Here is an 11,030-nt window from a genome sequence, read left to right on the forward strand (position 1 = left end):
ACAAATTTAATACTTTTGTTTATATAAAAATTAACTCTATTTTAGTATATATAAATACAACATTATATTGCAATATTTTATTTGTGTTTGTCTTATTAATTTAAAGTTTAAACAAAGATTTACATGTAGAATTAAACATTTAATAATTATATTATTTATGAGATAATTGTCTCATTTTTGAGATAATTGTGTTGTTTATATTAAATATTTAATTTATATGTTTATTATGTTGTATAATAATAATAATAATAATAATAATAATAATAATAATAATAATAATATATTTGTGAAAATCTGCATATATAGTCAATACCTGCATATTGATCATAAATAGAACTAGAATCGTAATATTCGCAATCCATAAATAAAATAAAATTAAATTTTAATAACAAATTTAATTCACAAATAAAATTAAAATTAAACTTAAATTCTACTCTACTCTACTCATTTCTATCTCTAATCTTGTATTTACAAAAGCCCGCAGGTCGCAGGTGTATTGGATTTAAGCACAATTTAGGAAAACAACTTAATTAAGCTACTTTTGAAAAAATAACTAAAATAATAAATGACTATATTAAAAATAATTTATAAATAAGTTATTTTGTGTTTGAGCTTTTAGTTTTAAAAGTGTTTATTTTATAAAAATATGAGAAAAAATAATAATATTACGAGAGAAGTTATTTTTTTAACTTCTAAATAGTTTCTTATAAAGTTATAATTTAATTTTAAAATTACACCAAACATTAATACTACTATTTTTTATAAGTCAAAAGCTGAAAAAAAAAGTTATTTTTAAAATTTTTCAACCTAGTAAATGGATTTCAGAACATATCCCTATATAGTAAGTCCAAAAAAAGAAAAGAACATATCCTTATAGTAACTTATTTGAAATCGAGAGATCTGAGATCTCAACGGCCGTAGGAGTGTCTGTCAAAAGCGCGAAAAAACGCGCCTTCACATTGGACAGTCACGTGTGCATCCATCCTTGACGGGTGACTCATTCATTCCCTCTAACTAAAATCTTCAGTCTTCCCTTCTTCCTCATCCACAACCAATATTACGTGCAACGTGGCACCCAACAAAACCCCCTGTGCGCACTGCACACCCCCGCGTATCATACACTAGCACGCCTCCCTCGTCCCATTTATCACTCTTTTCATTTTTCTCTCTCTTCTCAAAACACATTCACTCTTCCGTTCACCGTTTCTTTTACATAGCCACCCTTTCTTAACACACCGTGTAAGTTGTAACTGCCTCAACAACTCGCACCTTATCTTTGTTCAGATATCAGTATTTTACCCATATCGTATTGGATTCGTTGAGTATTAGTCTTGGTCGTTTCGATTCATTTTTCAGCGATTTAAAGTTTGAAATTAGATTTGTATGGCAAGTTTGAGGGAGCTGTGAGAGAAGAGAACATGTCTGTGGAAAGGTCCTTCGAAGCATGGGAGGAGGTGCAACGGCATGGGCAGGACCTTGCTGATAGGCTTGCCCAGGGTTTCAGTGGTCTGATCCAGACGCACATGACCCCGCCGCAGTTCGCTTGGCCAAACCCTCACAAGTCGAAGCTATTTGATCTTGAGTTCCCGACACACAGCTTTGCGAACGGGGATCTTGCCCTCGCCACGCAGGAGTATGGGATAAACGGCGTCACAGCGATTTTTGACATTGGTAACAGGATCGGCCAGGCTGGGGCGGACTTTGGGGCCAGTTTGAACGGTTTGGTTCAGCAGTTTTTCCGGTCGCTGCCGTTACCTGCGGTGCAGTTTAAGCCGGAGGAGGCGGTGGTGGGCTCGATTCGGATGGATGGGGAGAAGGTTAGGCAGAGAAGTGGTGGTGGTCTTGGGGTTGCTGTTATGCAAGAGGATTTGGATTTGGGGTCACTTAGTGAGAGGTTGAAGAATCATGGTTTTGCTGAGACTAATAGTGGCGGCGGCGGCGGTGGAAATGTGGATGAAGAAGGTGGTGGTGGTGGCGGTGGCGGCATCGGCAGCGGCAGCGGCAGTGGCAGTGGCGGATTTAACCTTGGGTCTATTGGTTATATGGGTAGGCGACAGGTAATAGTTTTTATTTTTGTTGATTTCATTGATTTGCTATTTTTATGTTTGATTAATTTATAGCTGCTTTAGCTTTGTGTTTCGATGATTTGCTAGTTAGTGGCTGATTGGAGAATGATTAGTGTGCTAATGTTAGGAGAGATTTTAATCTGTTCAAGTTATTGCTTTGCTCCTTTTGACTTTGATTTGGACTATGGGGCTGTTATGTTATTCATCATAGTAGTTGGTCAGGGACCCGGTCATTTGTCTGAACCAACGCAATAGATGATTTTACTTTTATGGTTTAGTCTGTGGTTTTATTTATTATGAATTTGTGGTGATTAGTATGATTGATGCCTTTAAGATGGTAAAATCTAGTTTTTAGTGGTTTTGGCATGTTTTGAGAAAACCTATAGAACAAGGAGTACACCATGTGGGGGTTATGGAAATAGTCCAATAGCTAGAAGAAGAGGGAAACCAAGAAAAACGTTGATGGAACTATTGAAAAGGATTATGATTTTTCTTGATTTGACTATAAACATTAGGACAGGATATTATAGCATCTTGACCTAATCTATAACTTCTCTTAGTAGGATGAGGTTTGGTTGTTGTTGCTCACAGTTTTCTTACGGTATTCATGATGAGTAACGAGCAATGGCATCTTATCAAATTAATAATTTAGTATAGTTACACTAGTCCTACTTTGAGAAAGACAAAAAGTTATAGTTGAAAGATGATTATCAACTTCATCAGTTGTAAAGAATTGCACCTTGATATTTTATTGTAGCACTGGCCTATAAGTTTTCACCCTTTATCCGTTATCCCCAGTCAAAAATTTTGAGCGACAGAGATCGCTTTTGGCAATATAAAAGTGGATTTTTACTTATCTATACCCAAAATCAATTAAGCCTCTAGAATTGATTTTGGCAGAAGCAAAAAGTTGTTACTTTCTGTCAGAATCACTTTTAAAAGAACTAGTAAAAATGAATTTACCTCAAAATCGACTGTAAGTAAAAATTCTATTGAACTAACTAAAACCATTTCTGCAAAAGCAGACCCAAGCACACTATATGTAGTTAAAATGCTCACAATTTCAATGATCAGTACTCGATTATACCGGTTTGAATGAATTATTTATTTGCGAAATTGATTGTTACTTACCAAGATTCCTCATAATTTTAATCTTAATGTTCAGTTGGAGTGGCAACCTGGAAATTGATATACATATAGGGGCATAGACTATAGACTCACAACATAATGCTATTTTGGGAAAATTTCAGGGTAGCACTTGTTAAGCATATTAATGTTTATGCCACTGTTGTACAAAACAAATGATTTTGCAGCTAATTCATTTAGTTGCTTAAGCTATCTTGGAATTTTTCTACTAGTCAATGCTATATTTTCTTTTCTTTTCCTTGGAATTGTTTCCGTTGATTAATAACTATCAATTATTTGATGTCTTCTCCTATATTTTATTATCTGGTACTCTCTATGAAAGTTCTTTGTCCTATGATTTCTATGTCATCAACGTTGAGGGTAAAATTTATATGATTTATACTTTGGGGGCAAAATTGAAACTTTTGGCAAACGTTGGGGGCATTTAATATGCTTTTTCCCCTTGTTATATAAGAAAATATCAATTGTGCAAACTCTTACTGTTTTTCTGTAAGATTGAACTATTGATTGTGTATTATGGTCAAATTCTCTTCTCTCACTAAGTTCCTTGCCCAAGTTACTTTCTGATTCCAATGAGTGTTTATTTTCTGGAAAATGCAGGGAATCATAAATTTTACGTCAACTTATGATAGTAGAACACAAGAAGTGGACGGGTCTTTAGTTGCAAGGGGAGATTTGTGGAGAGTAGAGGCATCACACGGTGGCTCTACTTCTACATCTGGAAATGGAAATTCATCTCTTTTTCTTGTCCAGCTTGGACCTCTCCTCTTTATTCGCGATTCAACTCTCCTTCTGCCTGTTCATTTGTCAAAGCAACACCTACTTTGGTATGGCTACGACAGAAAGGTAAGTACGAGGATCAGCTATCTAAATTCAACTTACAGGAAAGTAACAATGTTTGTGGAAATGGGTTTTATCTTAGAACAGTATATTTGTGGACATTCTGTTGAAGTTGTGGTTAGCAAAACATATTTCGTCTTGTTCTATTAAAGGAAACCTTATATTTTGTATCTTATTCACATGCATTTGATAAATGAGCCCCATTTCCATTTACATGATCAACTTTCCTGTCCAAGTTAGTGTATAGTTTGCTAGTTAAAATGAGACACATTAATTTGGCATTTTTTGTTTCAGCGATACAGAAGATTTCAATATACCATTTTTGACAATAGATTTATGACTTTATTTTCCTGTCAAAAGTAACTCCTCCTCACTTGTGAAAATTGCTTAATTATCTTTTGAATTATTTATTTCTATCTTCACGTAGACGGTAGACCTTTCTCTTCTTCTTCTTCTTCTTTAATATTATGTTACATGATATGATAATTTTTTGATTGTCAGAATGGAATGCATTCTCTTTGTCCAGCAGTGTGGTCAAAACACAGGAGGTGGCTGTTGATGTCCATGCTTTGTTTGAATCCCTTAGCTTGTGTAAGTTGATAGCTTATGATGACTCTAAGATCGGTCGTTCTGGTTTTCATTTGTGCATTTGTTTTTATGCACTGCTATGTGCTGACTTATATTATCTTAGTATTCCAGCTTAGTGCTTCGGTTGCTTTATAATTATGTCATCCTCAGGCACAATCTGACAGTTGCTGATATAATCATTCTTGTTTCATCACAATTGTAAATTTCAAATAGAAAAATTTGAAGGTTGACCATAAGCCCATAATTGCATGTATCAATCTTCTATTCAAGATCACTCTGACATTGTCTTGCGTGTGTCGATCATAATTCAACATTTTAATATTTAGATGGAATATTTGACCCTGCCTAGTGGGATAGGCTTTGTTGTCGTTGTTTGCTGTAGTATTTAGGCGGAATAAAATTCCCGGTTGTATAAAATATGAGTGATTTCCTGGTGTTAGTATTCTCTCTTCTTCCTTAAATTCCCTATGTTCACATTTCTTTTTCCTTCTATCTTTGCGTCCAGTCATTTGTGGATCTGCAATTTCCTAATGGACAACTAACCTACGTATCCGGTGAGGGTCTTACTACGAGTGCTTTCCTTCCGGTTTGCGGAGGTCTTCTTCAAGCTCAGGGTCAATATCCTGGGGAAATGAGATTCAGCTATTCATGCAAGGTAGAATCAAGCTGCATTGAAAACTTAGAATAACTTTTTAAATACACATGGTTCTGTGAGGTTCCAAAATTTTAGTGACCTCACTGATACTCCTATATATGGGAATTGGGAACTAATGTAATACAATGCCTCTTGTTTTTCAGAATAAGTGGGGAACAAGAATTACGCCAATGGTACAATGGCCTGACAAATCATTTTCTTTGGGTGTTGCCCAAGCCTTGGCCTGGAAGAGATCTGGTCTCATTGTGAGGCCAACTGTTCAATTCAGGTAAAGATGTTTCAATCTTGATATATTTCTTATACTTTCCTCTGAGGGATGTTTTGGGATTAATAAGCAAAGGGATTTTCATTTGTCTTAAAATAAAGAGGGAAAAAAATTTGAAAGAGAACTCCTTATTGAAAGCCTCGTTCCAGTGAAGTCAAGGTGAAGTGCCCTTATTGGTTTTTTATTTTGTTCTACTGGAGTTTAGGGTAGAGGTGCCCAAAGTCCTACATCTAGCTTTTAAGGTGTGGTTCTCTACTTTTTTTTAGGTGCTTAACGGTCACCTTTTGATTCTTTACCTTTATTCCCTCCAATGAAACTCATTGGATAATAAAACAAGAGGTTGATATGTTCTATTCCCCTTTACTCCTTCCCTCTTTAGCCTTTGGTTCAAACATGAGCTAAGTTTATTGTGACCATTGGATTCATGAGCTGAGAAAACAAAGGCTTTTTATTTTAGAATGTCGCTTCTATATCTTACATCTGGTTGCCGTGCACATCCAATACAAGGCTAGCTGATATTTTGGTGTAGTTCATGGTTTTCTGTATATATTAACTTCAATTTTCAATTTTGTTTGTAAATCTCATCTTCCAATTTTCCGGACATGGTCAGTGTGTGTCCCACAGTTGGTGGAAGCAATCCAGGGTTGCGGGCCGAACTCATACATTCTGTTAAAGAGAAGCTCAGCCTAATCTGTGGATGCGCCTTCATGTCGTATCCATCTGCATTCGCTTCTGTATCCGTAAGTTGATGGAATGAGAGTTCTTTCTTCATAATAATCTGCTATAACTCTTTCCTTGGCTCATTTTTTTTTTGTTTTTGTTTTTTTTTTTTTTGCATTATCTTTCCAGATTGGAAGATCAAAGTGGAATGGAAACGTTGGGAACTCGGGCGTTGTCTTCAGAGTTGATGCTCCTCTCTCCAATGTTGGGCGTCCTTCCTTCTCCATTCAGCTAAATAGTGGCATCGAGTTTTGATGAAGCCTTATAATGTGTTCCGTACTTTAATATATTCCTTATTTTGTACGAGAAAAAGTGTAAATATGTTTGGTTAGTTGGAAAAAAAAAAAAACCTAAGTCTTAACAAATAACAATAGTGAATACAGTTTCTATGTGAATAGAAAATCTTGTCCTTGCAGTCTATTATTTTTTGACTGTTGGCACTTAGCATCGTTTGATTGTGTAGCCAATTCCATAGAATGGGAAAGGCTTAGTTGTTGAATCATTTGGGAACATGTACTATAATTGATTTGTTGCTAATCTTTTCCCATTTTTAGTATTGGTATCCGTGTGCTTAAGGTTATAAAAAATCATCGATTTTGGATAAGGGGTCGTCGTAGCTTGTATATAACTTTTGAACAAGTCAATGATGTGCAGAAGAGAGTTTTGAACTTTGAAGATTTATGTACGAACAAGTCAATAGTAGTTATTGTGAACATAGTTGTTAGTATCGTCCAATTCACATGATTTGTCATCCTGATGTTACAGAAACAAGATTCAATAAATTGCATACAGAAACCACGACAACCATGGGCTTTGTGCTCTCTTCTCTCTGTTATTTTCTGTCCTTAATGTTTTCAAAAAATTTTAAAAATACTCTTAACGTTTAATTTATTTTAATGTTATTCTTAACGTTTCAATTTTATTTTTACTGTTAATTTTTTAATAGTCAATGTATGGTCAATGTTTTTCTTTCCAATTTTATCCCTCCCTCGTGTCACTTTTTCCCATTATTTTCATTATCATACTCCACTTCTCTCTACACATTTTTAACACATTGCTTAAACCCACCACGGCACCACCAACGACCCACTCCACGACCCATTCCAGTGTTGCACCACTGCGCCATCCTACTACACCAGTCACTCTCAATACTACTACCTGACCCCTCTACCTTTGCACCACCACATCTTCCTATTTTACTGTCTCTCCCAATACACCATCCCATCATCATTATCATTAACATTAACAACATTAACAAAATCACACCTGTTCACCTCACCACGACCCTTCATTGATACCATTGTACCACTGCACCACCCTCGCTCTCCCTACTCCCTTTCTAGATCTCACATTTTTTTTTATTTCAATTTCTTCTATTGATTTTGTGATGGTGGGGGCACAAAGTTGTGGGATGTGGCGGTGAGAGAGAAAGAAGCAAAGGGTTCGGTGCAGAGAGAGAGAGAGAGGAGCAATAGTAACTTGCTTCCTTAATGAATTTTTCAAATCCAAACCCTTAATCTTGTGCTTTGCTTCCAAGTTTCAATATTAGCCATTGATTCATAGCAGATTAAAGTAACCCCCACCTTTTTTACGTTATCCGAAATGATTGTGCAGAAAGGAAGGTGAAATCAACAAATAATTAACTTGCATGTTTATGAAAATATTTTTATCTTTTTCTTCGTATTTAGCTTGACTTGAACATTATGCTTTCGGCTTCAATTTTGATTTGACATAGTCACCAGAATTTGCCTTTTCCTTTCTTCCTCTTTGGTGTTTAATGAGAAAATGATCTTCTCTTTCTTCTTTGTGCCATACCCGAATCACCATAATACCACCATCAGCTAAATGCTATTCTTTTCATGAAGGAAATGGGCTGGATTAAAAGCTTGGTCCAAATAGCTAAGGTTCAGGTGCTTGATTCCATTGTTTTGGGTTTCACATTAACATTTGGGCCTGTAACACTAAATGAATCATCAAAACACTAAATGAATCATCAAAACACTTTTAGGCTTTCAACCCAACTAAAATCATATTTGTCATCACCAAAAATATTATTATTGTTTACTAAACTCAACAATAGTCAATGCTCTCAATTTGATGGTTACCCTTGGAATCTTCTAATTTTGCCTTATATTTCATAATTTCACCATTTGGATGTTGTTTGATTGTAAAATTTCAACGACAAACAATAACCTTTGGATTGTCAGGAGTAGTTTTCACTGTGTAGGTTTTTGTTTTGTTTAGACTTTAGAGCATCTAATTCTTCAATCATAGCTTTAATTAATTATATATAAATGGTATATCTATTTAAGATTTCAAGTAATTCACTGACATATGTATGTCTTTCAAATGGTATATCTATTTAAATTTATACAATTTTAGCAATTTTCAAACTTAGTTAGAGGTTTTGCATCATAAATCTACTGTCTACAGGCACATTTTTTTGGAATAGCAGGTTGTACACCTTCAATTGCGAACTATAAACATAATCAACACACATGTTATGATCGGCGTGAGTACTATTTTAATGTCTTTTATCCGTAATTTATTTTGAGTTTGTTAAGTTTTATATGTTTTTATGTGTTTGCTAATCTTAAGTTTTTTATTAATAGGTTTGAACCAAACAATAATGCATGTACACAGGAGATCTCCAATGTGATTAAGTCCATGTACGACAACCCATGGTCGAGCTACACGAAGATTCCTATTGAGACTAGAGAGCGATAGTTTCAGAAGTGAGCAGTAAGAATCCAATGTTGTTGAATTAACCGTATTTAAACTGTATTTTATTTTGACTAACTAATGTTGTTAAATTACTTTATGCAAGAGAAATTTATATGGGATAGAAAACATGATCTCATTATCAGCAAGATCTACAACCACCAGATAGCTAGACGACTTCAGCAAATGATGCAGGACGTTCGTGAGGGGCGCGACCACCTTTCAATTTGGATCCATCCAGATATTAAAAGGACATTGGAAAACCATTTTAGTACTGATGAGGTGTTCAGGCATCGCCATCCGACGAACAGAGCTAACATGGCATCATGGAGGTCGTCGAAGTATACCGGTAGGACGGTGACTTTCATGAAGATAAAGAGAAAGGTGGTATGTAATTTGCTAATCTTTGTTAATTATTACTTGAATTAATTGTTACTTGATTTATTTTATTACTTGGTTTCAATATGTGTAGTCTAAGTCGATAGAGCATGAGGCAATAATAGTGGAGACCTTCAAGTATACCCATACGTTAAAGGCCAATAAGGAGAGATTTGCTGATGAGTAGTCTGTGGCTCATTATGTGAGTTTTCAATTAATTCTAAGTTTGAAATGTGTTTGGTTTAAAGTCAATTAACTATCATCCTAATTACAACGTGTGTTACACAGGAGGACTACATGCAGAGATTGGAGGCCGCGACCCAGCAATCATAGCCTAGTGGGGACGACCCTAACTCCGATGACTCAGTCGTCGATCCTGATAGGGTTTGGCACAACTCTACCTCTGTGCCCTACAAGAATCGCGTCTACGGGTTGGGTTCGTTCTTCGCCAATGGCTTCCGCACCTCCATATTGGCGGTTTCATCTGGCTCTGCCTTTGCCACCAGCCATGCTGATTACGAGAAAATCGTTGATTAGAGAGAGCATGTACAGAAGCTCACACAGGAGTTTCACCAACAAGCTCAGCAGTCTGAAGAGAGGTACAACGAGCTTCTTGTATGCATGGGAGACATTGATTCCCTCAGGCTATAGCTGAGGGAGGACCTGGAGCGGCTAGAGCATTTGCAAGGTCAAATGGTGGTGTACAACGAGCATCTTATGTCAACTCCTAGGAAAAATGACCCAGAATTTTACTCCCGGTTATTTATTTCACTTGTGACACATTTTAAATTCGATAAGTGGAAATCTCGTCGGTCAGGACTGTACTTGCAACATTAATTTGGAAAGATACTTTTGGTAATTCTTGACCGACATTTATCTACCTATCAATTTTTGGCGCCGTTGGCAGAGAGTTGCATATGTGTGCTAACTTATTGGTTGGTGTAAATATTTTTATATTTGCATAATTGCATATTTTATTTGTGTTTCTTTTTGGTTATTAGTAGTATTTATTAGTATTTTGCTTTATATATTTTGTTGCCATGAACTCTATGTTTCTTCTATTGATTGACGCGTTCATTATCGGATCCGAGCTTAGCCCCATTTGATCCTGAAATTAAAAGAACCGTTTCACTTATTAGGCAAGCTCGGCATCGGTTAGCCTCCGAGGGTGGTGAAGGGGTATCACCCAATTCACTAATCTTACCCGAGGTTGAATGCGAAGCGTTATTTGAGGAAGAAGCTAAATCTTCTCCTACTAAATCTATTGACATCTCTTTTATTGATTTAGGTACCAATACTATGGCTACTCCTAGAAGGATTACTCTCAAGGGGGCAGGAGCTCCGGATTTCACTTTCCACCCATTTCAAGTGCGTCATCCGAATTTGACTGCCGATTTCGAACTAAAGACCGCATTGATCAATCTACTTCCTAAATTTCATGGTTTACCCACTCAAGAGCCCATCAAGCACCTTAGAGACTTTCAAACAGTTTGTTCAACTACTAGGTGGCATGGAGCAGATGAGGTTGTTGTTTGGTTATATGCCTTCCTATTTTCTCTTGAGGGAAGGGCAAATGAGTGGTTCTACACTCAACCTGAAGCTGTTGTTACTAATTAGAATTTGCTTAGAAGGGAATTTTTAGACAAGTTCT

At 36.1% G+C, this 11,030-nt stretch overlaps 1 protein-coding gene and 1 long non-coding RNA gene across 2 annotated transcripts; both read left to right on the forward strand.

Annotated features, from left to right (window-relative positions):
* The first annotated feature begins 1,043 nt into the window (after positions 1-1,043).
* LOC112703579 (uncharacterized) lies at positions 1,044-6,836 on the forward strand. Its single transcript, XM_025755093.3, has 7 exons — positions 1,044-2,057; positions 3,813-4,058; positions 4,554-4,643; positions 5,146-5,295; positions 5,439-5,563; positions 6,171-6,300; positions 6,410-6,836. The coding sequence occupies exons 1-7, from the start codon at positions 1,419-1,421 to the stop codon at positions 6,533-6,535; spliced, it is 1,506 nt and encodes a 501-aa protein (XP_025610878.1). The 5' UTR covers positions 1,044-1,418; the 3' UTR covers positions 6,536-6,836.
* Positions 6,837-8,898: 2,062 nt separating this feature from the next.
* On the forward strand, positions 8,899-10,198 carry LOC140174252 (uncharacterized). Its single transcript, XR_011863524.1, has 3 exons — positions 8,899-9,388; positions 9,474-9,581; positions 9,668-10,198. It is a non-coding gene; the product is annotated as an uncharacterized lncRNA (long non-coding RNA).
* The last annotated feature ends 832 nt before the right edge of the window (positions 10,199-11,030 follow it).

The sequence above is a fragment of the Arachis hypogaea genome, chromosome 7 (assembly GCF_003086295.3).
Source record: "Arachis hypogaea cultivar Tifrunner chromosome 7, arahy.Tifrunner.gnm2.J5K5, whole genome shotgun sequence".
NCBI classification, from domain to species: Eukaryota; Viridiplantae; Streptophyta; class Magnoliopsida; order Fabales; family Fabaceae; genus Arachis; species Arachis hypogaea.

What these genes read in the sequence shown, in the direction of transcription:
- LOC112703579 (XM_025755093.3), top strand. Translation starts at nt 1,419, where the DNA reads ATGTCTGTGGAAAGGTCCTTCGAAGCATGGGAGGAGGTGCAACGGCAT. An exon ending in GTTATATGGGTAGGCGACAG is followed by an intron (nt 2,058 to 3,812) that starts GTAATAGTTTTT and finishes TGGAAAATGCAG; the next exon opens with GGAATCATAAATTTTACGTC. An exon ending in GATTCAGCTATTCATGCAAG is followed by an intron (nt 5,296 to 5,438) that starts GTAGAATCAAGC and finishes CTTGTTTTTCAG; the next exon opens with AATAAGTGGGGAACAAGAAT.